This window comes from Ictidomys tridecemlineatus, chromosome 9, assembly GCF_052094955.1.
Source record: "Ictidomys tridecemlineatus isolate mIctTri1 chromosome 9, mIctTri1.hap1, whole genome shotgun sequence".
NCBI lineage: Eukaryota > Metazoa > Chordata > Mammalia > Rodentia > Sciuridae > Ictidomys > Ictidomys tridecemlineatus.
In genome coordinates this window covers 36032623-36055913 of record NC_135485.1, presented here as the reverse complement: position 1 = coordinate 36055913, position 23291 = coordinate 36032623, and the positions used below count along the sequence as shown (strand labels likewise).

Sequence of the window (23291 nt, the reverse complement as noted above, 5' to 3'; positions counted from 1 at the left end):
GAGTGCTTGCCTAGCATACATGAGGCACTGGTTTTGATCCTCAGCACCACACAAAAATAAAATATAATTTCCACCTAAAACTAAAAAATAAATATATATATATTTTAAAGTGAGGTTGGTATTTACTCTATGTATGCTTGTGATGTATGTATACCAGCCTAAATACACACTCTAAAGATAACACTGAGCTCTAATGAAAGGCAATATTGGGCTAACCTATTTCACTACCCATGCTCAGATGGTCCTTCAAATCTATCTGGCCCAGGGCTTGCCTCTGGTAGGAGATGAAGGAATGAGTGTTATAGAACATCGAAAGGAAAGCACTGGCAGTGTGAAAAGGTGAAGGCAAAAGGAAGGCAGCTTTCAGAAGGGTAAGTACTCCATGGAACATCTTCACAGAATTAAATCATCCCATGCCTGCCACTTTCAGGGAAAAGATAAACACAGTCTTTTAGTCCCCCACGTGGCTAGGTCTTGGAGAGAAACAGTGTGTGCTACCAGCTGGATCATGTTTGCATAAGAGACAGAATACATCTGGTCATTAATAGTGATAATTGCTCCTTGGTTAAAAGCCATCATTTAACCAATGGGGAATGCTGCAGCTGATAACTACTAAGTCAGGTGACTACATCTTGCACATGTTGATTTTATTTTTTATAATTTTTACTGGCATTTATTTGAAAAATGTAATATGCTAAGAGTTTTGCAAATCTCCTGGGTATTTATATAGTACAGCATCAAATGAGAGAGAGCTTTCATCTGGGTGAGAAGACTGAGAAAGTCTTCATGAAAGAAGTAAAATCTGAACAAGGATTTTTTTTAAAAAAGGAGTAAGATAGAAAAAAGTGTTAGGCTGGGAAGAGAATGTTTTGGGGTAGAGAAATAAAGGCATTTCAATAGGGCTTTAGGATTGCCAAATAAATTACAAGTTGTCCCATTAAATTTGAATTTCAGAGAAACAAAAATAATATTTTGTAATATTTGAGCATCCTTGAGTTTGAAATTCCATAGCTAGATGGAGAGTATATGAAAAAATACATGGAGAGTATATTAAAAAATATATGAAAAAATTTTATAGGAACTTTGGAGCTACTGAAGATTTTTTTTCTTTTTTCCTCCACTCATTTTTGTTTTATTTGGTTTTTGTTTTTAATGTAGCCAGTGATGTGATCTGGCATGATCTATAGGAAGAATAAGATGACAGTGATAAGGAAGAGAAAAATTGAGAAAGGAAATTGGCTAGGAAGAGAAAGACAGTGAAGATGTTAATTTAGGTAGCAGAAATGGTTTAGAAGTACAAAAGATGGTTGAGATCTTCTACAGATGGAGCAAATTAGAAGCAACAGATTAGATGACAGGGGCAAAAGAGATGTGGAGTCCAAGATGCCTCACATTTTATGCCTCCTGACCAGGAGGATGATACTTTTGTTAGCACCTAGAAAAGAGGACTTGGTTTTAGGAAAAGCAAATGAGGTGAAAAGGGGTTGTGTCAGGAGGAGCTGGCAGGGCATCCAGATTCAGGTGCTCAGTAAACAATTTTACATATTTTTCTGAAACTCAGTGGTTTGAGATTTTAGATACTTAAAGCTAGAGTAAAATAAAGAAAAGGGAAAAGAATGGATGGGAGAACATAAAGAATTAATCAAATATAAATTAACAGATGAGCAAAAGGATGTCTAATAGAGGAAGGAGAATGAGAAAGGGGAAGAAGGATGGGAGGGAAAAGTGGAGATCCTGAACTGGTACCAATTTCCATGCATGAATGATTCTGTCAGGATGAACCCAACTTCTACATATAACTGTCAGGATGAACCCAACTTCTACATATAAAGCTCTAATGTTTAAAAAAAAAAAGTTCCAATAATCAGCTCAACCTTGGAAGAGTCCCTGTAGGTTACAATTAGAGGGCAAGGAGGAGTCAGCAACAAAACAGCAAAAAGACAGGACAAGAGATAAGCAGTCATTATGCTAGGTCTTAGAAACCCTGACATCAAGGGCTGGCATTACTCACCTATCATTTTTATCAAGAGTGTAAATTGAGAGGAAAGGTTTTCATAATTTTCAATGAAGGTGTTTTAACAAAGCAGCATGACTGGGCATGGTAGGGTACTCCTGTATTCCTAGCTATTCTGGAGGCAAGTTCAAGAACAGCCTGGGCAACTTATTGAGACTCCATCTCAAAATAAAAAATAAGGGATAGGAATGTAGCTCAGTGGTAGAGCAACTGTCTAGCATATGCAAGGTGCTGGGTTCCACTCCCAGTGCTGAACGACAACAACAACAACAAATTAAAAAGCAGCGTGGATGGGAGCCCTGTTGCTGAGAATTGAGGAGCAAATGTGTAAATGGGTGGTGATGGGGTACAGGAAACCAAAGCTCTACAAACGCTGGAGAAAATCAAGGCAAAGGAGTCAACAGAAGACAAAAAACTGAAGATTTAAGTAAAAGAGAAGAGCAAAGTCTGAAATTATATGCAATACTAACAGTAAATGAAAATGTAAAGGGATTAGCTTCAAAGGAAGAGGAAAAAGTGGGAGAATTCTAAAGATTCAATATATGACATAGAAAGTGTTGATATTGTTTAGTCTCTACTTTTGAGTAAGAAAGGGAATGACAATGTACACACTGCAAGGACCAAAGGGCTCATAGGATGTGCACTGAAGCTCCAGTCTCCTAACAAAATCTTTGGCACAAAACAGACATACATTAGCTCCCCAGTGAAATCAAAGAAGAAATGATGGAGGATTCAGGATTATTCCTTGGAGTCATTTGGTCACAACAGAGGTGAGTTGAGAATAAGAGGCATAAGAAATGGAGTCTCAGGCTGGGGATGTGGCTCAAGTGGTAGCACGCTCGCCTAGCATGTGTGGGGCACTGGGTTCGATTCTCAGCACCACATAAAAATAAAATAAAGATGTTGTGTCCACCTAAAAACTATAAATAAATAAATAAATAAATAAATAATTTTTAAAAAGAGAGAGAAAGAAATGGAGGCTCAGCAATGGGCTAAATATCTGCTGCCCAGTAGCCCAGTTCCTCAAAAGTAATGGTAACCTGTCAGAAATGATTGTTAGAGTGTTTACAGGGCTTGGGTGTAAAATCTGATTTGACACCATTCACACTAAAACCCCAAACAACCAACTCTATACTTGTGATATCATGTAAATTAAGTTGTATCTCATATTGAGTTTGAATGTAGAAAAGTTGTTTTAGGTATTGTGAATTGTGCTGCTATAAACATTGATGTGGCTGTGTCCCTGTATGTAGTATGCTGTTTTTAAATCCTTTGGGTATAGACTGAGGAGAGGGATAGCTGGGTTCAATGGTGGTTCCATTCCCAGTTTTCCAAGAATTCTCCATACTGCTTTCCATATTGGCTGCACCAATTTGCAGTACCATCAGCAATATACGAGTGTGCCGTTTTCCCCACATCCTCACCAACACTTATTGTTGTTTGTATTCTTGATAGCTGCCATTCTGACTGGCATGAGATGAAATCTTACAGTAGTTTTGATATGCATTTCTCTAATTGCTAGAGATGATGAACATTTTTTTCATATATTTGTTGATTGATTGTGTATCATCTTCTGAGAAGTGTCTGTTCAGGTCCTTGGCCCATTTATTGATTGGGCTATTTGATTTTTTGGTATTTAGCTTTTTGAGTTCTTTATATACCCTAGAGATTAGTGCTCTGATGTGTGAGGGGTAAAAATTTGCTCCCAAGCTGTAGGTTCTCTATTCACCTCACAGATTGTTTATTTTGCTGAGAAGAAACTTTTTAGTTTGAGTCCATCTCATTTTTTGATTCTTGATTTTAATTCTTGTGTTATAGGAGTCTTATTAGAGAAGTAGAGGCCTAATCTGACATGATAGAGATTAGGGCCTACTTTTTCTTCTATTAGACACAGGATCTCTGGTTTAATTCCGAGGTCCTTGATCCAATTTGAATTGAGTTTTGTGCATGGTGAGAGACAGGGGTTTAATTTCATTTTGTTGCATATGGATTTCCAGATTTCCCAGCACGATTTGTTAAAGAGGCTATCTTTTCTCCAATGTATTTTTTGTGCCTTTAATTAATATAAGATAATTATAATTTTGAGGGTTAGTCTCTGTGTTCTCTATTCTGTACCATTGCTCTACTAGTCTGTTTTGGTGCCAATACCATGCTGTTTTTGTTACGATTGCTCTGTAATATAGTTTAAGGTGTAGTATAGTGATGCCACCTGCTGTACTCTTCCTGCTAAGTATTGCCTTAGCTATTCTAGGTCTCTTATTTTTCCAGATGAATTTCATGACTGCTTTTTCTATTTCTATGAGGAATTCCATTGGGGTTTTGATTGGAATTGCATTAAATCTATATAGTGCTTTTGGTAGTAGTAGATGAATGGATTAAAAAAATTGGCATATATACACAATAGAATATTACTCAGCAATATAAGAAAATAAAATCATGGCATTTGCAGGTATATACATGGAGTTGGAGAAGATAATGGTAAGTGAAGTTAGATAATCCCAAAGAAACAAATGTCGAATGTTTTCTCTGATATAAAGAGGCTGGTTCACAGTAGGGGCAGGGGGAGGAGCATGGGAGGAATAGATGAACTCTAGATAGGGCAGAGGGATGGGAGGGGATGGGAGGGGACATGGGGTTATGATGGTTGAATGAGATGGACATCATTATCCAAAGTACATGCATGAAGACATGAACTGGTGTGAATATACTTTGTATATAACCAGAGATATGAAAAATTGTGCTTTATATATGTAATATGAATTGTAATGCATTCCAGAGTCATACATAGCAAATTAGAATAAAAAATTTAAAAAATGAAAAGTTGTTTTAGTTCAATGATATGGCTTTATGATTATGAAATACTTGGTCAAAGAGACTTTGGAATGCACTCAGAAAAATCTCATTGATGCCATCATCACTAAAAGTTCCTCATTTATGTATGACTTCTTTCAGAATGACTATTAGCCGGACTTATGAAGAAGCATAAGACCATGAGTTTCATTCTCCTGATTAGTCATGTCTAAAATACATACTGTATAGCTATAAAGATGCCAATATATGTGTTATATGATAAAGATTTTCTACTGTGTATGCTTAGGAATGATTAAATGATACTACTCTTAAGAAGACTCTTACAAAAAAAGTGCAGGTTTTTATTTCTACAAGAAATTCTACATCAGATAAATTAAAATGAGCATAACATAATATGCAAGATGGTAGAAATAATAAAATTTAGGTTTAGAAGTAATTTAAAGGTAATTTTGTCCAATCTCTTCCCTTTAAGGCTGAGTATCTAAATCCCAGGAAGATGAAATGGCAACTAAAAGGTACAAACTGGTTAGGAACATAAGCCTCTTGGCTCTGAATCCCAGGTGCTTTCCACAATGCCACAAAGACAAATTTCTACCAGGCTCCTGGGAAATTATTCCCAGGGCCAAAATAGTGAATAAATACACATACCAGGCATTCAGTGAGTGTTTTCTTAATGGGACAACTGCATCTCTGTTCTAATCACTGATATCCCAGGAGTTAGATAACCACCCTCAAGATGCCACTTTCCCAGTACCTAATAAGGCAATATAAAGCACAATTACTTTAGAATAATAAAATTTAGAACTTACCATCTAGTCTCTCTCCTGTTAATTAATTCATAAGATCTTCTCAATAATAAGTTAGAGGGCATTAATCCCTTACTGTAGATAATAAAGTGTTCTACCATGAACCACAATCCTAGCCCTAGATGATGATTTTACTTTTATCTCAGATATGGTTTTTCAGGTGTATATTGTTTGGGAGTATCAGTGAGCTTACAGAATAAATTGTAACTAATTGAAACCAGAGTTTTAGTTTGTTTCTTATATATAGAAGATTTTAGGGAGCTTATAAACAATCTGAAATGGCAAGAAAATTGGGCGCATATAAGAGTTTGTGGATACACTGTATATCATTTATCTGCTTCTCAAAGTGATAACAAAGGTGACACCAAATGTTATAGAACCACCACTCTCCATATCTTATAACAACATAGTTTAGACATAAATTAGATATAGATTAGATATTTCTTTGTTAAAACAGGAAGCTGATTTTTAAACACAGCCCAACGTTTTTAGTATGCATTTAGCTACATAAAGACTAATAATAGACCTCCATTAAGTGTATGATACTCCTTTCTATCTTATTCTGAAACAGAACAAAACAAAAATACTATGTTACAAAACATTAGTAATATCAATTAAAGACAACCTAAATAAATGAAGATATATCATGTTCATGGATTAGAAGACTTAACAATTTTAAGGTGTCAGTTCTTCGCAAACTTACTATATATTCACTATACCTCAATTATACCCCAGTATGCTATTATTTCCTTGTAAAAGTTGAGAAGTTGATTCTAAAAGTTATAGGGAGATGCAAAGGACCTAGAATATCTAACAGAGTTGTGAAAAATAAATATAAAGTTTGAGGACTTAACACTTCTTGACTTCATGACTTGCCACAGAGCAGCTATAATTAAAATAGGGTGACACTGCCTGAGGATAAATAAAGAGAACAGAACAGAGCCTAGAAATAGACCTCCACTTATACAGTTAAAGTCACCTACACAATATAATGGAAAATGAAAAATCTTTACAATAACTGAAACCCAAAAATGTAGATAGTCACATGGAAAAAAAATTGAACCTCAACCTCAACCTCACACAAAATTAATTTAACATAGAACATTGCCTAAATATAAGTGGTAACATAAAAATTTAAAGGAATTAAAACCCTATGTATCATCCTAAATAGACCACAGAATATTTTCTTATCTCTTCACAGTTTCCTAATTTCATTTCTAAATTGTTCTTCCCAACACCTAGAACACATTTCAGTTCAATCTGGGTGCCTCTTAGAAAATCAAGCAATTGTCTTTAAAAAAAACAAGCTAGATGTGAAATCTCTGGCAAAGATATATTTTCTGATTACTTTCTTAATTACTTGAGGATCAGAACAAAACTTCACTGTACTTAATGGACAAAGTTGTCTACATTGAGCTGAAATGTTTCCAGAGATTCTCATCTTTAATGTCAGATTTTAATGGACATGAGTACCTCCTACTTGCATCTTTCCTGTGTCCACTTACAAAGTAGGAAATAAAACCATAGCAACATTAAAACATGCAATATGAAGCCATTTACCGGAGTCCATAGAGAACTGTTCCGTCAGGATGCAGTCGGATCATTCGATTTTTCACTGTGACTCCATGCACAAACGACTTCTTGTCATTCAGAAAGTAGGTGTCTGGCACCCAGAGCTGGTCTGCTACCCTGTTGTCTAGGGTGAGGTTTAGAGGGATTCCAGAATAAGAAAGCCGTTTGTCTTTCCAAGACTGTTGGAAATACATGGTGAGGGTATAGTCCTGTGAAATAAAACCAAACACATAATTTTATCATCATCATCATCATCATCTAAGGCTCTTTGTTAAAAATTTTATAGCATATGGCATTGTGGACATCCAGGACCCACCCTCCTGATATCCCCTGAGAGATACATTTGGATATATTGAAATTTACTCCTTCAAGTGTAAGGCAACTAGTAGGATAAAAGTACTAGAATAGAACTAAGCACAAGTATTTCCACCAATATAGATCAAATATATGTAATTGAACTTCAAGGTGTGAAGTTAAGGTAATGATACCATCGGAAAGCTCAGAAATTGTATGAGATGCATCATTTCCAAAATTTACATCTAGATATTATTCTTATGGTTTTATTTTGGAGTGGAATGATTGATAATAACTAAACATGAATGCCCTTAAAAGGAAAAGGTTTTTTTCAAACTGCAAATTCTTTTCTGCTGTTTGACACATAATGGTTATCAATTGCCATTATCTAGATCTTTCTAGTGAATTGCAACCTATCTGTGGGTCCTGAAAAGTAGTGATAAAGCACGTGTAGATAAAGATGAGAAAACTGACATCAGAAGTATAAATGATCAACAGTTCCTCTTATATTTATTTATGCTTCATTTAAGAAATTGGTTTGAATTTAGAATTGTTTGCTCTTGAGAGTTCTTTTTTCCTTACCTTCTGCAAAAGGTAGCAAATGAGGACAAGCCCCTGTATTTTTCTTTCTAACCAGGTTTTCCCTGGCAGTGAAATACAGGAAGATTTGGGCTCAATAAATGGATCAAGCAACAGGGGATGGATGGTGATGATTATCTTAGTGCTTTATTTTTTGTCTGTTTTTAAGGACCTCTATTAATTCAAAGTATAATTGCCCATTAAAAGAAAATCAATTGCCAGCAGTAAAATCATAGTCTTTAAGATATGGATCCCAACATAATAAAAACATAAGGCTCAATTTTTCTTTTAAAGGATACTTGTATGTCCATAGTTACTTTGTGAATGCTTTAGCAACCAGTAACAAAATACTGCATAATTCCTGCACAATATCTGTGTACTAACATTGCAATATAAATCACTAATTGAGAATCTATTTGCCCTACAACTGGGCAAATTATACTCCATCTAGACCCCTGCATAATATTCATTCTGAACAATGAATCTCTGCTTCTTTTCACATTGGGTTCAAAAATATTTTTACTGTTTACTCAGAAACCATCTTGCAGTGATTGAAAGCCATTCTTTCTTATTAAATGACAAAGGTGTTCATTATTTAATATTAATCAAACACTATCTTTTTTAAAATCTAAAATCTTATTCATACATTTATAAAGCCACATGGTTATATGCAATTCTCTCAATTTGTACCATACCATTTGCATCTTTTTCAAATCCTTAACTATTTGAGGATTAGAGCAAAATTTTAAGGAGAAAGATGAATTGAATAGATTCTTAGCTCTAGATTTCAAAACACTTTGATTTTAAGTTTTACCACATGTAGATTTGTGTAACTATAGGTGGCAAACATACTCTCCTATACCTCAGATACTTTGTTTACAAAATGAAAATAAAATGGCATTTTTTTTTTTTGCTTATTGTGAGCATCAAGTGAGAAAATTTAAAATCAAGGTACTTTAAAAACTGTTAACATGTTCAACAACAAAAACCCCACATCATCTTAAAAACAGTTAATTGCTCTGTACAGATTGGTATCATACTTTCAAACACTGAGTGCTCATAATCAATTATCATGATAGTTGCTATTTTAGTGGAAGAATTAGTAGGCAGATAGATCCTGTTGACCAGGAAAATAAGCAATTTATGATGATCAATTCCAAGTTTAGAGGTTGGGTTCTTGTTGTAATTCAGCCAGTGTAAAAAAAAAATGGTATAACTAGCCAATGTCAAGATATTGTAAACTTTGCCCTAGCGACTAGCACAGTCACCAATGAAATACATGCTTCAGTAATCATAAGAATCCCTGTCAGCTTCTAGGTTCCCATAAATACTACAAAGAGTCTCTCCCAATGAGACCTGCTGAAATCCTTACTCCACCCTCCCGCCCATAAGTAAGGTTTTAATGTGCAGAGGGGAAAACATATAATCATAGAGTATAAAGGAGGATGATTTTGAAAATTGTTAAGAAAGGAGATGGCAAAAGCTCTATCCTTAGATACACAGAGGAGCTTGTGGAGGGGGCAAGGAAGATGGCGGACGCCTCACAGCAGCTCCTCACATCGGCCTTACCGTGGGGATACTGCTTCTCAGAGAGGTGAGTAACTAAGGAAACTCACTGAAACTTCATACTGAAAACTGTTAAAAAATGTTTAGAAAGATGCACAAAGTCAGAAACTCGAAGGTAGGACATAACAAGTTAGAGGAGCGCCAGCTCGGGTGCCAGCGACGGCCAGGGTCAGTGCGCACAAAGGGGTGGCCAGCGGATGAAGAATTTTTTATTTTTAATTGGAAAACTGACTTGGGGAAACCTGTATATTAGAGAGGGAGGCTGATTTTAATGTACACAGAGTCGGTAGGGTAGTGGTTTACTATAAGGAAATCCAAAATTAGTGCCCTGAGAATGCTCCAGGTGTGGAAAACGAGCCTGGGCCCAAAGGGAGACACCACAGTTCTCTGGGGCGGGGGGTGGGGGGCACGTGGGGGACCACCTGGCAATAAAAGCGCCCCACAGTAATATGCTTCACTCACACCCCCCAAGGAAAACATCGCAGCTGGTACTGCCACTGCCGACTGAGAGCACCAAGAAGGGGAAAAGTCCCTAGTGCGCATGCGCCTAGTGGGAACCGCCTCCCACTCTACAGCTGCTGCTAGGGTCCAAGCGAGCGCCAGACGGAAAATACTACCTCTGGTGCCACCACCGCACCAGGTGGTACTGCTGGCAGTGACAGGAAGTTGGGAATTTATGAAGGCAACTTAATTTTTTTTTTTCTAGAAGACACCTGAACCAAAGAGATTAAAATGAGCATAAAGAAAATTATACATGGACCGTTCAGGTTCTGGATCCCAAGGCAGGAATGCTACCTTCATTGCTGGCATTGTAGCGTACACACAGGCGCGTCTGCACCCCGGGGGCAGATAACTGGTATTTCATATGCATTGCAGTGAATCTGACACCATGAAGGCTATCTCTACACACCTTAGAAGTGGATTTACTAAATATTCTGTGGTCTATTTAGGATGATACATAGGGCTTTAATTCCTTTAAATTTTTATGTTACCATTTATATTTAGGCAATGTTCTATGTTAAATTAATTTTGTGTGAGGTTGAGGTTCAATTTTTTTTCCATGTGACTATCTACATTTTTGTAGAAAATAATTGCCAACCAACATTGCTATACCCAATAACAGTCTCTTTCATCTTCAATGGGAAACAGAAAATGTCTATGACAAAGATAAACTGAAAGAATACATAGCAGCCAAACCAGCACTACAAAGAATCCTTGAAGATAAATTGCACACAGACAAACCCAAAAACAAAATCCAAAATTCCCAAGTAAATGAAAATCAACAGAAGACTTATCAGCTAAATTAGAATCAAAACAGAACTAAATGTAACAAAACATCAAAATGCCAGTACACTACAAACACATATCCATAATAACACTGAATATAAATGATCTCAACTTCCAAATTAAAAGACATAGACTAGCAGAATGGATCAAAAAGTAAGATTCAACTCTATGATTTTTGCAAGAGACTTATTTCATAAGCAAAGACACAGGCTGAAGATATAAAGATGGAAAAAATATCTCATGCAAATGGAGTTCAAAAACAAGCTGGCATAGCTATTGTCATATTTAACAAATCTGATTTTAAGCAAAAACTATCTTAGAAGAGATAAAGAAGGCCATTACATTCCTGGTAAAGGGAATAATCCAACAAGAAGATATAAGGATAGTAAATATATATTCCCCAGATATCAATTCACCTAGTTACATTTTAAACAAATACTCCTTGACATTAAATCCTAGACAGACTCCAATACAATAATACTGGATTATTTCAACATACCCTTAGAGCCAATAGACAGATCATGAAACCATACAATCAATAAAGATATATCCAACCTAATAATACTATAATTAAAATGGACCTAATAGATGTAAACAGAATATTTCACTACAAATTATCTGCATTTACCTTGTTCTCAGAAGCTATGGAAACTTTTCCAAAATAAACCATATAAATACCAAAAGATAGATATAATCCATTTATCCTATCAGAACATAATGGAAAGAAACTAGAAATCAACAGCAAAAAAATAATAGAAATCACATAAATCCTTGGAGAGTACTCTTTAATGAAGAAACAAATAGGAAATGAAGAAGAGATCAAGAAATTCTTACAAACAAATTAAAACAAAACTATCACATATCAAACTCTTTGAGACAGCATGAAAACAGTACTGAGGAAAATTCTTTGCATTGATTGCCTACATTTAAAAAAAAGTTGAGAGATCCCAATAAATAATCTTATGATCTACTTCAAAGCCTTAGACAAAGAAAAAAATAACTCCAAATACAGTAGAAGACAAGAAATACTAAGAATCAAAGCCAAAATTAGTCAAATTGAGAATAAAAAAACAATACACAGATTTGATTTTTTGAAAGTGATAAATAATATTGATAAACCCTTAGCCAAATTAACCAAAAGAAAGAGAAAAAACACAAATCAACAAGATTAGAGATAAAAAGGAAACTACTACAGACACTTCTGAAATCCAGAAGATCATTAGAAACTATTTTATAAACTGCAAAATCTAGACCCATCTGACTTGCCCAAACTAAACCAGGAAATTATAGAAAAAAAAATAAACAGACCAATATCAAGTAATGAAAATGAAACTGAAATTAAAGCCTGCCTACAAAGTAAAGTTCAGAAACAGACCTATAAAGAAGACTAACCCCATTCTTTCTCAACTTATTCCATGAAATTGAAAGGTAGGAAACACTGCCAAACACATTCTATAGAGTCAAACAGACAAATAGCCATCTAGGAAAAAATATAAACCATTATTCCTGATAAACATAAATTCAAAAACTTTTTAAAATATTAACAAGCCACATTCAAAAACATGAACATAAAACATAATTGAATGGGCTTCATCCCAGGAATGCAAAGCTGGTTCAACATACAAAAATCAGAAAAGGTAATTCATCACTTAAGTAAACTTAAAAACAAGAATCATATGATCATCTCAATAGATGCAGAAAAGTTCTTTGATAAAATACAGTGTACATTCATGTTAGAAACACTGGAGAAACTAGAGATAGAAGAAACTTACCTCAATTATAAACACAATATATGACATAGCCAACATTACAGTAAATGGGGAAAACTGAAAACTTTTCCTCTATAATTAGAAAGAAGAAAAAGATGTCCACTCTTACCACTTCATTATGATTCTTGAAACTTTATCCAGGGCAATCAGGCAAAAGGAGGAAATTAAGGGGATAAATATGGAAAAGAAGAAATCAAATTATCACTGTTTGCTGATGATATGATCCTGCAACTAGAATACCCCCAAAAAGTGTCACCAGAAGATTTCTAAAGCTGAGAAATGAATTTAGCAAAGTAGCAAAATACAAGAAAATACAGTCATAAATCAATACCTTTTCTTTATTCCAACAATGATTCAGCTAAGAAATAAATCAAGGAAACCATCCTCTTCACAATAACCTCAAAAAAGAAAAGAAAAAAAAGCTGGGAATTAATCTAACCAAGACACTGAAAGATCTCTACTATGAAAACTTTAGAACTGAAGAAAGAATCGATGAGGAATCCAGAAGATAGATAGACCTTCCTTGTTCTTGGATAGGCAGAATTAATATTGTCAGAATGACCAGAGTACCAAAAGAAATATATACACATTCAATGAAACCTCCATCATAATACCAATGACATTCTTCACAGAACTAGAAAAAATAGTCCTAAAATAATTTGGAAGAATAAGAGACCAACTATAACCAAAGCAATTCTGAATAAGAAAAATGACGCTGGAGGCATCACAATTCCTGACCTCAAATAACACTCAGAGATATAGTAGCAAAAACAGCATGGTAATGCCATCAAAATAGATAGGAAGACTAATGGAATAGAATTGAAAATACAGAGACAAACTCAATTACAGCCATCTGATGTTTGACAAAGGTGCCAATATATATATTTTGGGGAAAAAGCCCTTTTTAGTGAATGGTGCTGAGAATACTGAATATCCATACATAGAAAAATAAATTTAGATCCTTATAATTTACCTTACAAAAAGTCAAATCAAAATATACTAAAGACTTAGAAACTAGGCCAAAAAACTTGCAACTGCTAGAAGAAAACATAGGGTTAACACACAACCATGTAAGTTTGGGAACCAGCTTCCTCAATATTTTTCCTAAAGCTAAAAGAAATAAAATCAAGAATAAATCAGTGGGATGCAATCAACTTAAAAATATTTCACACAGCAAAGGAAAAGATTAAGAGAATAAAGAGAGAGAACCTATAGAATGGAAGAATATCTTTGAGAGCTACTTCTCTGACAGAGGATTACATATCTAAAATATATAAAGAACTCAAAATCTCAATGCAAAATAAAAGAAAAGAAAAACATGAAACCCAATTAATAAATTGGCATAAGAACTAAACAGAAATTTCTCAAAAGAAGACACAAAAAGCGCCAAGAAATATATGAGAAAATGTGCAGCATTTCTAGCAATCAGGGAAATGCAAATCAAAACTGCACTAAGATTTCACCTCACTCCATTGAGAATGGCAATTATCAAGAACACTAATATTGGTAAATAATATATACACTTTTAAATTATTGGTGGGACTGCAAATTAGTAAAACCACTCTGGAAAGCAGTATGGAGATTCCTCAAAAAACTAGAAAGGGAACCACCATATGACCCAGCTCTCCCACTCTCCGTATTTATCAAAAATTCTAAAATCAGCATACTGTAAGCAATACATCCACTAATATGTTTCTAGCAGTATAATTCACAACAGCCAAATTATGGGATCAACCCAGATACCATCAACAGAACAATGAGTTAGGAAAATGTGGTATGTATACACACAATGGAGTTTTACTCAGCTATAAAGAAGAATGAAATAATGGAATTTTCTAATAAATAGATGGAAATGGAGAAAATCACGCTAAGTGACATAGCCAGACTCACAAATTCAAGGGCTGAGTTTTTTCTCATATGTGGAAGCTAGAGCAAAATAAGGGAAAGAAGGTGGTTGGAGAAGGGATTAGATATCATAAATATAGATTAGTGGAGTAGAATAAGGAGAATGAGAGTGAGTATGGAAGGGAAAGGGGAAGAAATGTGAAATGAATTTAACAAATTCATTTTATATTCACACATAATAGGACCAAAAGGAATTTCACCTTTGTGTGTGTGTGTATACACACACACACACACACACACACATATAACAAAAGAAGTTTATTAGAGTTGAGAAGGGAGGAGAGGGGGAGGGTGGGGGTGAGGAAAAGGGGAGGAATGGTAATTGAAAATCAAATCCCTTCCATGTGTGATTTTTCAAAATGAACTATCAAAATTATAATGCTGTAATATTAAAAAGTATGTGAAGTAGTATATATATATATATATTAGTTAGCTAAATTTGGCTATTCCACAATATAAATGTATTTCAAAACATCATGTTATACATGATAAATGTATAAAATTGTATTTGTCCATTAAAAATAATGCAAAGTAATCTTTAAGAATAAATGCTGCAATTAAAGTGCCATTTGTAAACAATAGGGAATGGAAAATCAAATAACATAAATATGAGATAAACATGAATAACTTCTGCATAGATATGTGTTTGCATGCACGTGTGTGTGTGTGTGTGTGTGTATGTGTGTAGACTTTTCCCCTCCCCTTGCTGGATATCTTTCCCCCACTCACTGTTAACAAATAAAGGCCTATATTTATGTGGCAAGATCTTTGCTATACATAATTTATTTTCTTTTAAATAAATATTGAATAAAAATCACATCGTGGATGTAGAATAAATCAGTAATTTATTCAATTTTCAATAATAAATAATCCAATAATCTAGTGTGTAGTATCTAGAAGTGAGTGATATGGAACAAACATCATTCAAATCTGTTCTTTTTGTGCATTTCTAGACTTAGTAGCCTAATATAGTACCTGATTCTATGCCAAATTGAAATGTGGATATGTAAAATTATGAACCTTAACCTTTTTGAAGACAATGGTGATTATAGTAATAATGATGGCTATATGGAAAGACCTGCAATACAGCAGTAGCTCCTTTCTCTACTACTTATATAATACCTACTCATGATAATATTCTCTTTCTCCTGCAGTGTGGTTTTCATAGCCCTCTTGTATCTATTATCACTTTTTGTTCACACAGAAAACTTGTGAGATCAGCTAATTCTCCTGGAGAGAAAATTCATGATTTCATGTCAGAGAAACTATTTACTGTGTTTTAGAAAAATTATTCTTCCTATATTCACTTTAATATAAATGATACCAGTGACATCTGAATGTAATAAAGCCTATGACCTCATTTTGGTGTGTCCAAAATTTTAAGAAAGGCTTAAAATTGCTATATTTTGTTCTGTCATATGACAAGTTTTCTATTAATTCTAATTAATCAAAAGTTCAAGCACTCTAAAGAGGATAGAAGATTTCCAGAAAGAAATTGTTGCTCTTTGGCCAAGACAATTAAAATTGCTTTTCATCCAGGTATATGCCTGGAACTATTACAGAGTACCCAACCAGTTTTCTCAAGTGTGCCAGCTACTCCTTGACAGGAAGAGTGACATATTTAGAAACTATGGCCCATTGGGTATTCTCTGACACTGAGGTAAATTAATGGGATTAACAGATATGAGATTGTTAATGAAATTGGTTAGGCTAATTCAGGCATGAGAGGACTTGATTCCCTGAGGAAAAGTGAGAAAGGGGATACCAAATTGGTAGTGCTCAATGAAACTCCAGCAGAATATATTTTACAATCTAAGTGTGCAGTGAGGGCCAAGAAAATAGTTACATTAAGTAGAATTAATTCTTTTGGAAATATAAAGGTAACATTCCTTTTAGATCTGTATTAGAAGTCAGAGTGATTTTGCCCTCCAGAGTACATTAACAATGCCTAAAGACAGTCCTGGTTATTACACTAGGGTAGAGGTGGTGGCTTGCTAGTAAGTCAAGAGCAGTTATGCTACTCAATAGACTGCAGGGCACAGCACAGTCCTTGTAACAGAGAACTGGCTGGTTCACAATCTCTATAATTGAGAAACTCTGCCTCTTTGTCAGAGTTGAGAAATTCTGCCTTATGTGAAATTTCTTTCTTATAAATACCAGGAAAACATTTAAAAATCTTTTACCATTATTTTTTATGAATGGTGTAATTCATAAAAACATTATTTGTTTTATGTTGGCTTGTTTACTCTAAGCTTTTAACATATCTTTCAAAACTCTGTGCTAGGGAATGCTGACACAGTTGGTTAAATCATGTTCTAATTTACCAGGAGATATTTGATAGAAGGCCAGGCACCTGTAATCCCAGAAGCTTGGGAGGCTGAGGCAGGAGGGTTGCAAATTCAAAGCCAGCCAGCCTCAGCAATTTGGTAAAGCCCTAAGAAACTTAGTAAAACTGTGTCTCAAAATAAAAAAATAAAAAGAGCTGGAGATGTGGCTCAATGGGTAAGTCTCCCACTGGATTTAATCCCTGGTACCAGAAGAGAGAGAGAGAGAGAGAGAGAGAGAGAGAGAGAGAGAGAGAGAGAGAGAGAATAAGGAGAAGGAAAAATAATTATTTTATAAAAATCCATTGCCTTATTGTTTTAGAATAGGGAAAAATGTTACATCTTGTAGGCAAAAATATTGAGGTATGCATTTTACCAGAATGAGCTCTAAGAAGACTTCACCGTGGCTGGAAAAATAAGAGTCTTATTACCTACATTTGCAACCAGCACACATCTCAGATGATGTTAACAAAGAAGCATTATATTACTTTAACATGTAGTACTATTGCATCCATACAAAAGGATCATATTAATCAATCTCTACTTTTCAAACTGTTCTCAATTAAATATATATATATAAAATATACGCGCACACACACATATATATTTGGGACCAAGGCCAAGGCCCTGGCTCACCTTTATGTGTTATTTTCTTCTACTTTAGTACACATTAGAATAGCACAAATCCATGTTCCCTGTGAAAATTCATGCCAGCTTAATTGAGCTCTGAGATCTGTTCTTTTCCAAGCTAAGTTTACTTTCCCTGAAAGATCAGTTGTAGTAGAGCTGTACATCGTTTCCTCCTACTTCAGCAATCTCTGCTGAGAGTACTCTGCCTATAGCTCCTAATAATTGAGCACTGCCATATTCTATATAGTGGGGCCCTGCTCTTCTCCCACTTGGGAATGGAGAATAGATAGCTAACTGAAGAACAGTTAGCCACAGACAGAAAACATGCGCCCTAATCAAAAAGATGGGATTGACCAATCAGAGTCCTCCCAAGATATTTGCTCTTGGGCATGGAATATGAGACAGGAGCTGTGAGACAAAGCACAGAGGTTATGACATAGAATTAGGACTGCACTGCTATTGTGAGAGATGAGAGAGTAGGAATAAAGAGAAAACAGCCTATAGTAGAAAAAAAAAAGAAAGAAAAGAAAGATGCTAAAAATGGACATAAAATCCAGAGTTCATTTTTAGAGAATGAGGTCTGGACATTTTCAATGCTTCAGCTTCGTATGATCCCATTGTATCATTATATCTAATCCTACTTTCCTTAGGTCAATTTGAACCAATCTTTATTTTCTCCAACCAGAAAAAGCCATAATACTGATGCTGATCATTCTATCTATATTATGATATAAATATAGATCACAAGCAATAATTATGTGTATTAAAGCCAATAAAACTTTAAACTGTTGAATTGATTCATCTCCCTGAACACAAAACAGGGAAGGATCTGAGACCCAAATACATTTAATAACTTTAAAATAAGATATACATGCATATTTGGATTTGGTTTTGTTTATTAATTGGAAAAGCAAGGAGAGATAAGGAATATATATTTACTTCCTATTAAAACTATAATTGAAATGAGCCACAAAGCACCTGCTATTTAAAAAAATATTTTGCATATTAGTGTAACCATGAAATACATGAAGTGGAAGAAAGTCATCTTTTCTTTCTTTAATTTTTATTGTTTTAATTAGTTACATATGACAGTAGAATGCATTTATGCACTTTGATATATCATTATATAATTGGGATATAATTTCTTGTTTTTCTGAGTGTACATGTTACAGAATCATATTGGTCATGCAGTCACATATATACATACAGTAATAATGTCTGTTTCATTCTACTATCTTTTCTATCCCCACATCCCTTCCCCTCCCACCCATCACTTCCCTCTACCTAATCTAAGGTAATGCTATTCTTCCCTAGTGCCCCCAGCCTTATTGTGAATTAGTACCCACATATTAGAAAAAGCATTTGGCCTTTGGTTTTTTAGGATTGGCTTATTTTGCTTAGCATGATATTCTCCAACTTCAACCATTTACTGGCAAATTCCATAATTTTACTCTTCTTTAAAGCTGACTAATATTCCATTGAGTATATATACCACATTTTTTAATCCATTCATCTGTTGAGGGACACCTAGGTTGATTCCATAGTCCAGCTATTGTGAGTTGAGCTGCTATAAACATTGATTGGCTGCGTCACTATAATATGCTAATTTTTTTTCATAGAAATAGAAATAGTAAATCATGAAATTTATTTGGAAAAATAAGAGACCCAGAATAGCTAAAGCAATCCTTAGCAAGAAAAATGAATCAGGAGGCATCACAATGCCAGATCTTAAACTATACTAGAGATATAGTAATAAGAACGACATGATATTGGCACCAAAATAGACTTTTAGACCAATGGTACAGAATAGAGGACATAGAGACAAACCCACACAAATAGTGTTATCTCATACTAGACAAGGATGCCAAAAACATTCACTGGAGAAAAGATAGCCTATTCAACAAATGGTGCTGGCAAAACTGGAAATCTACATGTGGCAAAATGAAATTAAACCTCTATCTCTCACTCTGCACTAAAATCAACTCAAAGTGGACTTAGGCACTAAAACAGAGACCCTGCACCTAGAAGAAAAAGTAGGCCCAAATCTTCACCACATCAGCCTAGGATCTGATTTCCTTAATAAGACTCCTAGAGCACAAGAAGTAAAATCAAGAATTAATAAATGGGATGGATTAAAATTAAAAAGCTTTTCCTCAGCAAAGTAAACAGTTAATAAACTGAGGAGAGAGCCTACAGATTGGGAGAAAATCTTCACCATATGTACCTCTGATAAAGCATTAATCTCTAGGATATATAAAGAACTCAAAAAACTTGACACACAAAAAACAAATAACCCAATCAATAACTGGGCTAAGGAACTGAACAGACTCTTCACAGAAGAAGATACACAATCAATCAACAAATATATGAAAAAGTGTTCAACATCTCTAGCAATTAGAGAAATGTAAATCAAAACTACTCTAAGATTTCATGTCACTCCTGTCAGAATGGCCATCATCAAGAATACAGGCAAAAATAAATGTTGGCGAGGATGTGATGAAAAAGGAACACTCATACATTGCTGGTGGGATTGCAAATTGGTGCAACCACTATGGAAAGCAGTATGGAGATTCCTCAGAAAATTGGGAATGGAACCACCATGTGATCCAGCTATCCCACTCCTTGTTTTATACTCAAAGGAAAGTCATCTTTTTATCTGTAGGTTTGCCATTAATTTCTTTTTTTTCCATTTTTTTATTGATTGTTCAAAACATTACAGAGCTCATGATATATCATCTTTCATACATTTGACTCAATTGGGTTTTGAACTCCCCAAATACATAATGCAGACTCACTTCTGTTACATACTCACATTATTACATAATGGCATATTAGTGACTGTTGTATTCTGCTACCTTTCCTATCCCCTACTATCCCCCCTCCCCTCCCCTCCCCTCCCATCTTCCCTCTCTACCTCCTCTGCTGTTGTTCAATTCTCTCCCCTGCCATTAATTTCTGATCTTTTATCTTTACATCATCTAATGTTAACTACTGATGTTTCTTATACTGATTCCTTGGCCATGTTTTGTTATAATACCTTTAAAATACGTGAATGCTTTATTACATTACTGTCAGAACTCATGTCTTCACTTATTATTGATTCTTCTCACAAACCACAGCCTAGTGTGTGCCTCAGGAAACATAATCTTCTTTTACCTTTGTCTCATCCTAAAGAGCCCCATATGGTTTATCCATCCGTGTAGTCAGACATTGTGTCAGTCTTGTGTTATGTTCTGAAAATGTTTAGAATTAATCAACTCAGTGAGTAAACAAAAATATTTAGAGTTTTTATCCTATACCAAATGAGAATCATCTAAGGAAATCACAAGGAACACATGTCACGCATATGGCATTGACATGCCAGCTCAAGTCTGTACTTGTGTTCCAATGCGGAGATCTGCGTGAGACTCACCACATGAAACTCTAAGGTTGTACAAATAAAGGGATTTCAGCATTTGTAATCTGATGCTTTCTCTACAAATTATAAAGATTCATTTTTATTAGAAATGTAAAGCCCGATTTTAAGTTTTAGAATCCAATTTCTTAAAATGGTTTGGATAAAATTGATTTCCCAGAGTGACAGATTAAATGCTTTATATTCTAGAATCTAAATAATCAGAGGCTGAAAAATTAGAGTCATTTCTATGATAAGACATATTGATTGAAATGTTTGACTTGAATCAAAGAAAATTTTCTAGAAACTTAGATTCAAAAGACCTTAGGTTAATTAGAACTAATAATCTATTCTGTCAACATCTAATGGCTGTTTGCCACATTAGAGAGTTGTACTATGCCAGATGCTAAGAAGGAAAAGCTGACTAATATACATTCCCTGCCTCAAGGAAGTCATAGGCTAGTAGGAGAGACAGGATTTTTAATTTTCAAGCTTCTCAGTTCTTCATTACCTGCTCTCTGCCTAAAGTCCTTCCACTTCAACACATGAAGAACTCAAAGTGGTTCCATTATTTTCTTTCCATTGGCATTTGTCTAATAAAGAGACAAGTCTACTGAGATTAACTAGCTCTTGAGAATAAATAAGTCAGAATTGACTTAGCACTGAATGGGAGGAAAGAAAAATGTGTGAGATATTTAGAGCAACACTTGGTAACCTTTTAAGATGGAAGATTAAGGAGAAGGAGCATCAGAATGGCCACCAGGTTTCTGACATGAGGAGGCAGATAGGTTACAAAAAGAGTTAAAAATTAGGGACTAAAGATGAATAACATATTTTGGATAAGTTTACATCATAGGTGTCAGTAACACTTGCATATAGAGGTGCCAAATAAGTAGTTCTGTTTCAGAATATAGAAAGAGAGGGCTCAAGGAGAAGCACAGCTATGGGAGCTATATGTGGTGGGTGAAGTTGTTGGAATGGAGTAGCTCACCTTGTGGACAGTCTGAGTTCACAAGAGGTTAGAACTCCTGATTCCAGGAGTAGTCTCTGACATTGTTGAGCTCCTATAACACTCTTCTCCTACTTTTGATTGTAGCATTTACTGCATAATTTCGTAATACTTTCTCAGTCCCACTACATTTTGAGTTCTTCAAGGGCAAAAGTCCATGTTTTTGTGCACTAGCACAGTACATGTTTAAATGGGTTAGTCAAGTATGAATTAAGTAGTGCATTGTGTTTCGGTCACTTATATTAGCACTAAGTGTGCTGATGCTAAATCATTTTATTGTGTTCCAATTTTTTCGAAAAATTGGTTATCATTAAATAACATTCATGGGGACTTAAAGATAGCTAAAATAATTAATAATCCAACATTTCCATTCTCTAGCAACTCAAGATGAAAGAATTGATAATTCCTGCTAAAATCGGGAATTACTTCTAGAAGATAGTAAAAACATATAGACTTTAAAACAAATTTACTCTTTAAGAATAAATCAATAAATTTCTATATAATATTAATAGATGTATTTCTGATTGTATCAAAATTTCACTGATGTTCCAGCACTAACTCTCATGATTTTGGAAATATAAACTACTTATTCTAAAGCTTCAAAAATGATCTAAAGATATTGTGTCCACCCACAACTAAAAAAATTTTTAAAAAATTGATCTATAGTCTGAAATTTGAAGACTCATGAGTTGGTCAGTATTCAAAATAATCAAGTATTAAATTGGCGATTTATTCATTAGAAGAGTGATTCATAAACTTCACTGACATTTAAAACCACATAATTGGATATGACATACCAAGTTTTTTTTTTTAAGGTCCTTAGTTCCAGAGGTTTATAGAAAATTAGTGTTTTCATTTTCCTCAATATCTAAATAAAAGCAGAAATGAAATTGGATACATTGGAGATGTGGTAGAATATTCAGAATGTGGTGGATGTGGTGATGTTGACTGACCATTCTTAGCTGGACTATAAATATATGACCAGAATGATAACCAGTATGTGATATATGTGGATACACAAGAAATCCATGGTAGTTATGAAGTGAACTAAGCTGAGAAACAGCATGAAGATCAGAATTAAATCAAGATTCTAAATGCCAGTGGCATGGGAAACCGAGGGGCAGGAGGATCATGAGTTCAAAGCCAGCCTCAGCAATGGTGAGGCACTAAGCAACTCAGTGAGACCCTGTCTGTAAATAACATACAAAATAGGGTGGGGGATGTGGGTTAGTGGTTGGGTGCCTCTGAGTTCAATCCCCAGTATTAAAAAAAAAAGATTCTATAAAACCCCACATTACTTAAAAGAGATGAAAAAAGTCATGTATCATTTT

At 34.7% G+C, this 23291-nt stretch overlaps 1 protein-coding gene across 3 annotated transcripts in view; it reads right to left on the bottom strand.

Annotated features, from left to right (window-relative positions):
• Gabrb1 (gamma-aminobutyric acid type A receptor subunit beta1) overlaps positions 1-23291 on the bottom strand; it is a 377956-nt gene that overhangs the window by 240119 nt on the left and 114546 nt on the right. For all 3 annotated transcript variants that reach the window (XR_002483390.3, XM_078021256.1, XM_005319970.5), the window contains one exon: positions 7192-7412. Coding sequence is in view for 2 of the 3 variants with exons in the window: in XM_078021256.1 (XP_077877382.1) it covers positions 7192-7412 (221 nt within the window). In the remaining variant the exon portion in view is untranslated. The remainder of the gene's footprint in view (positions 1-7191; positions 7413-23291) is intronic.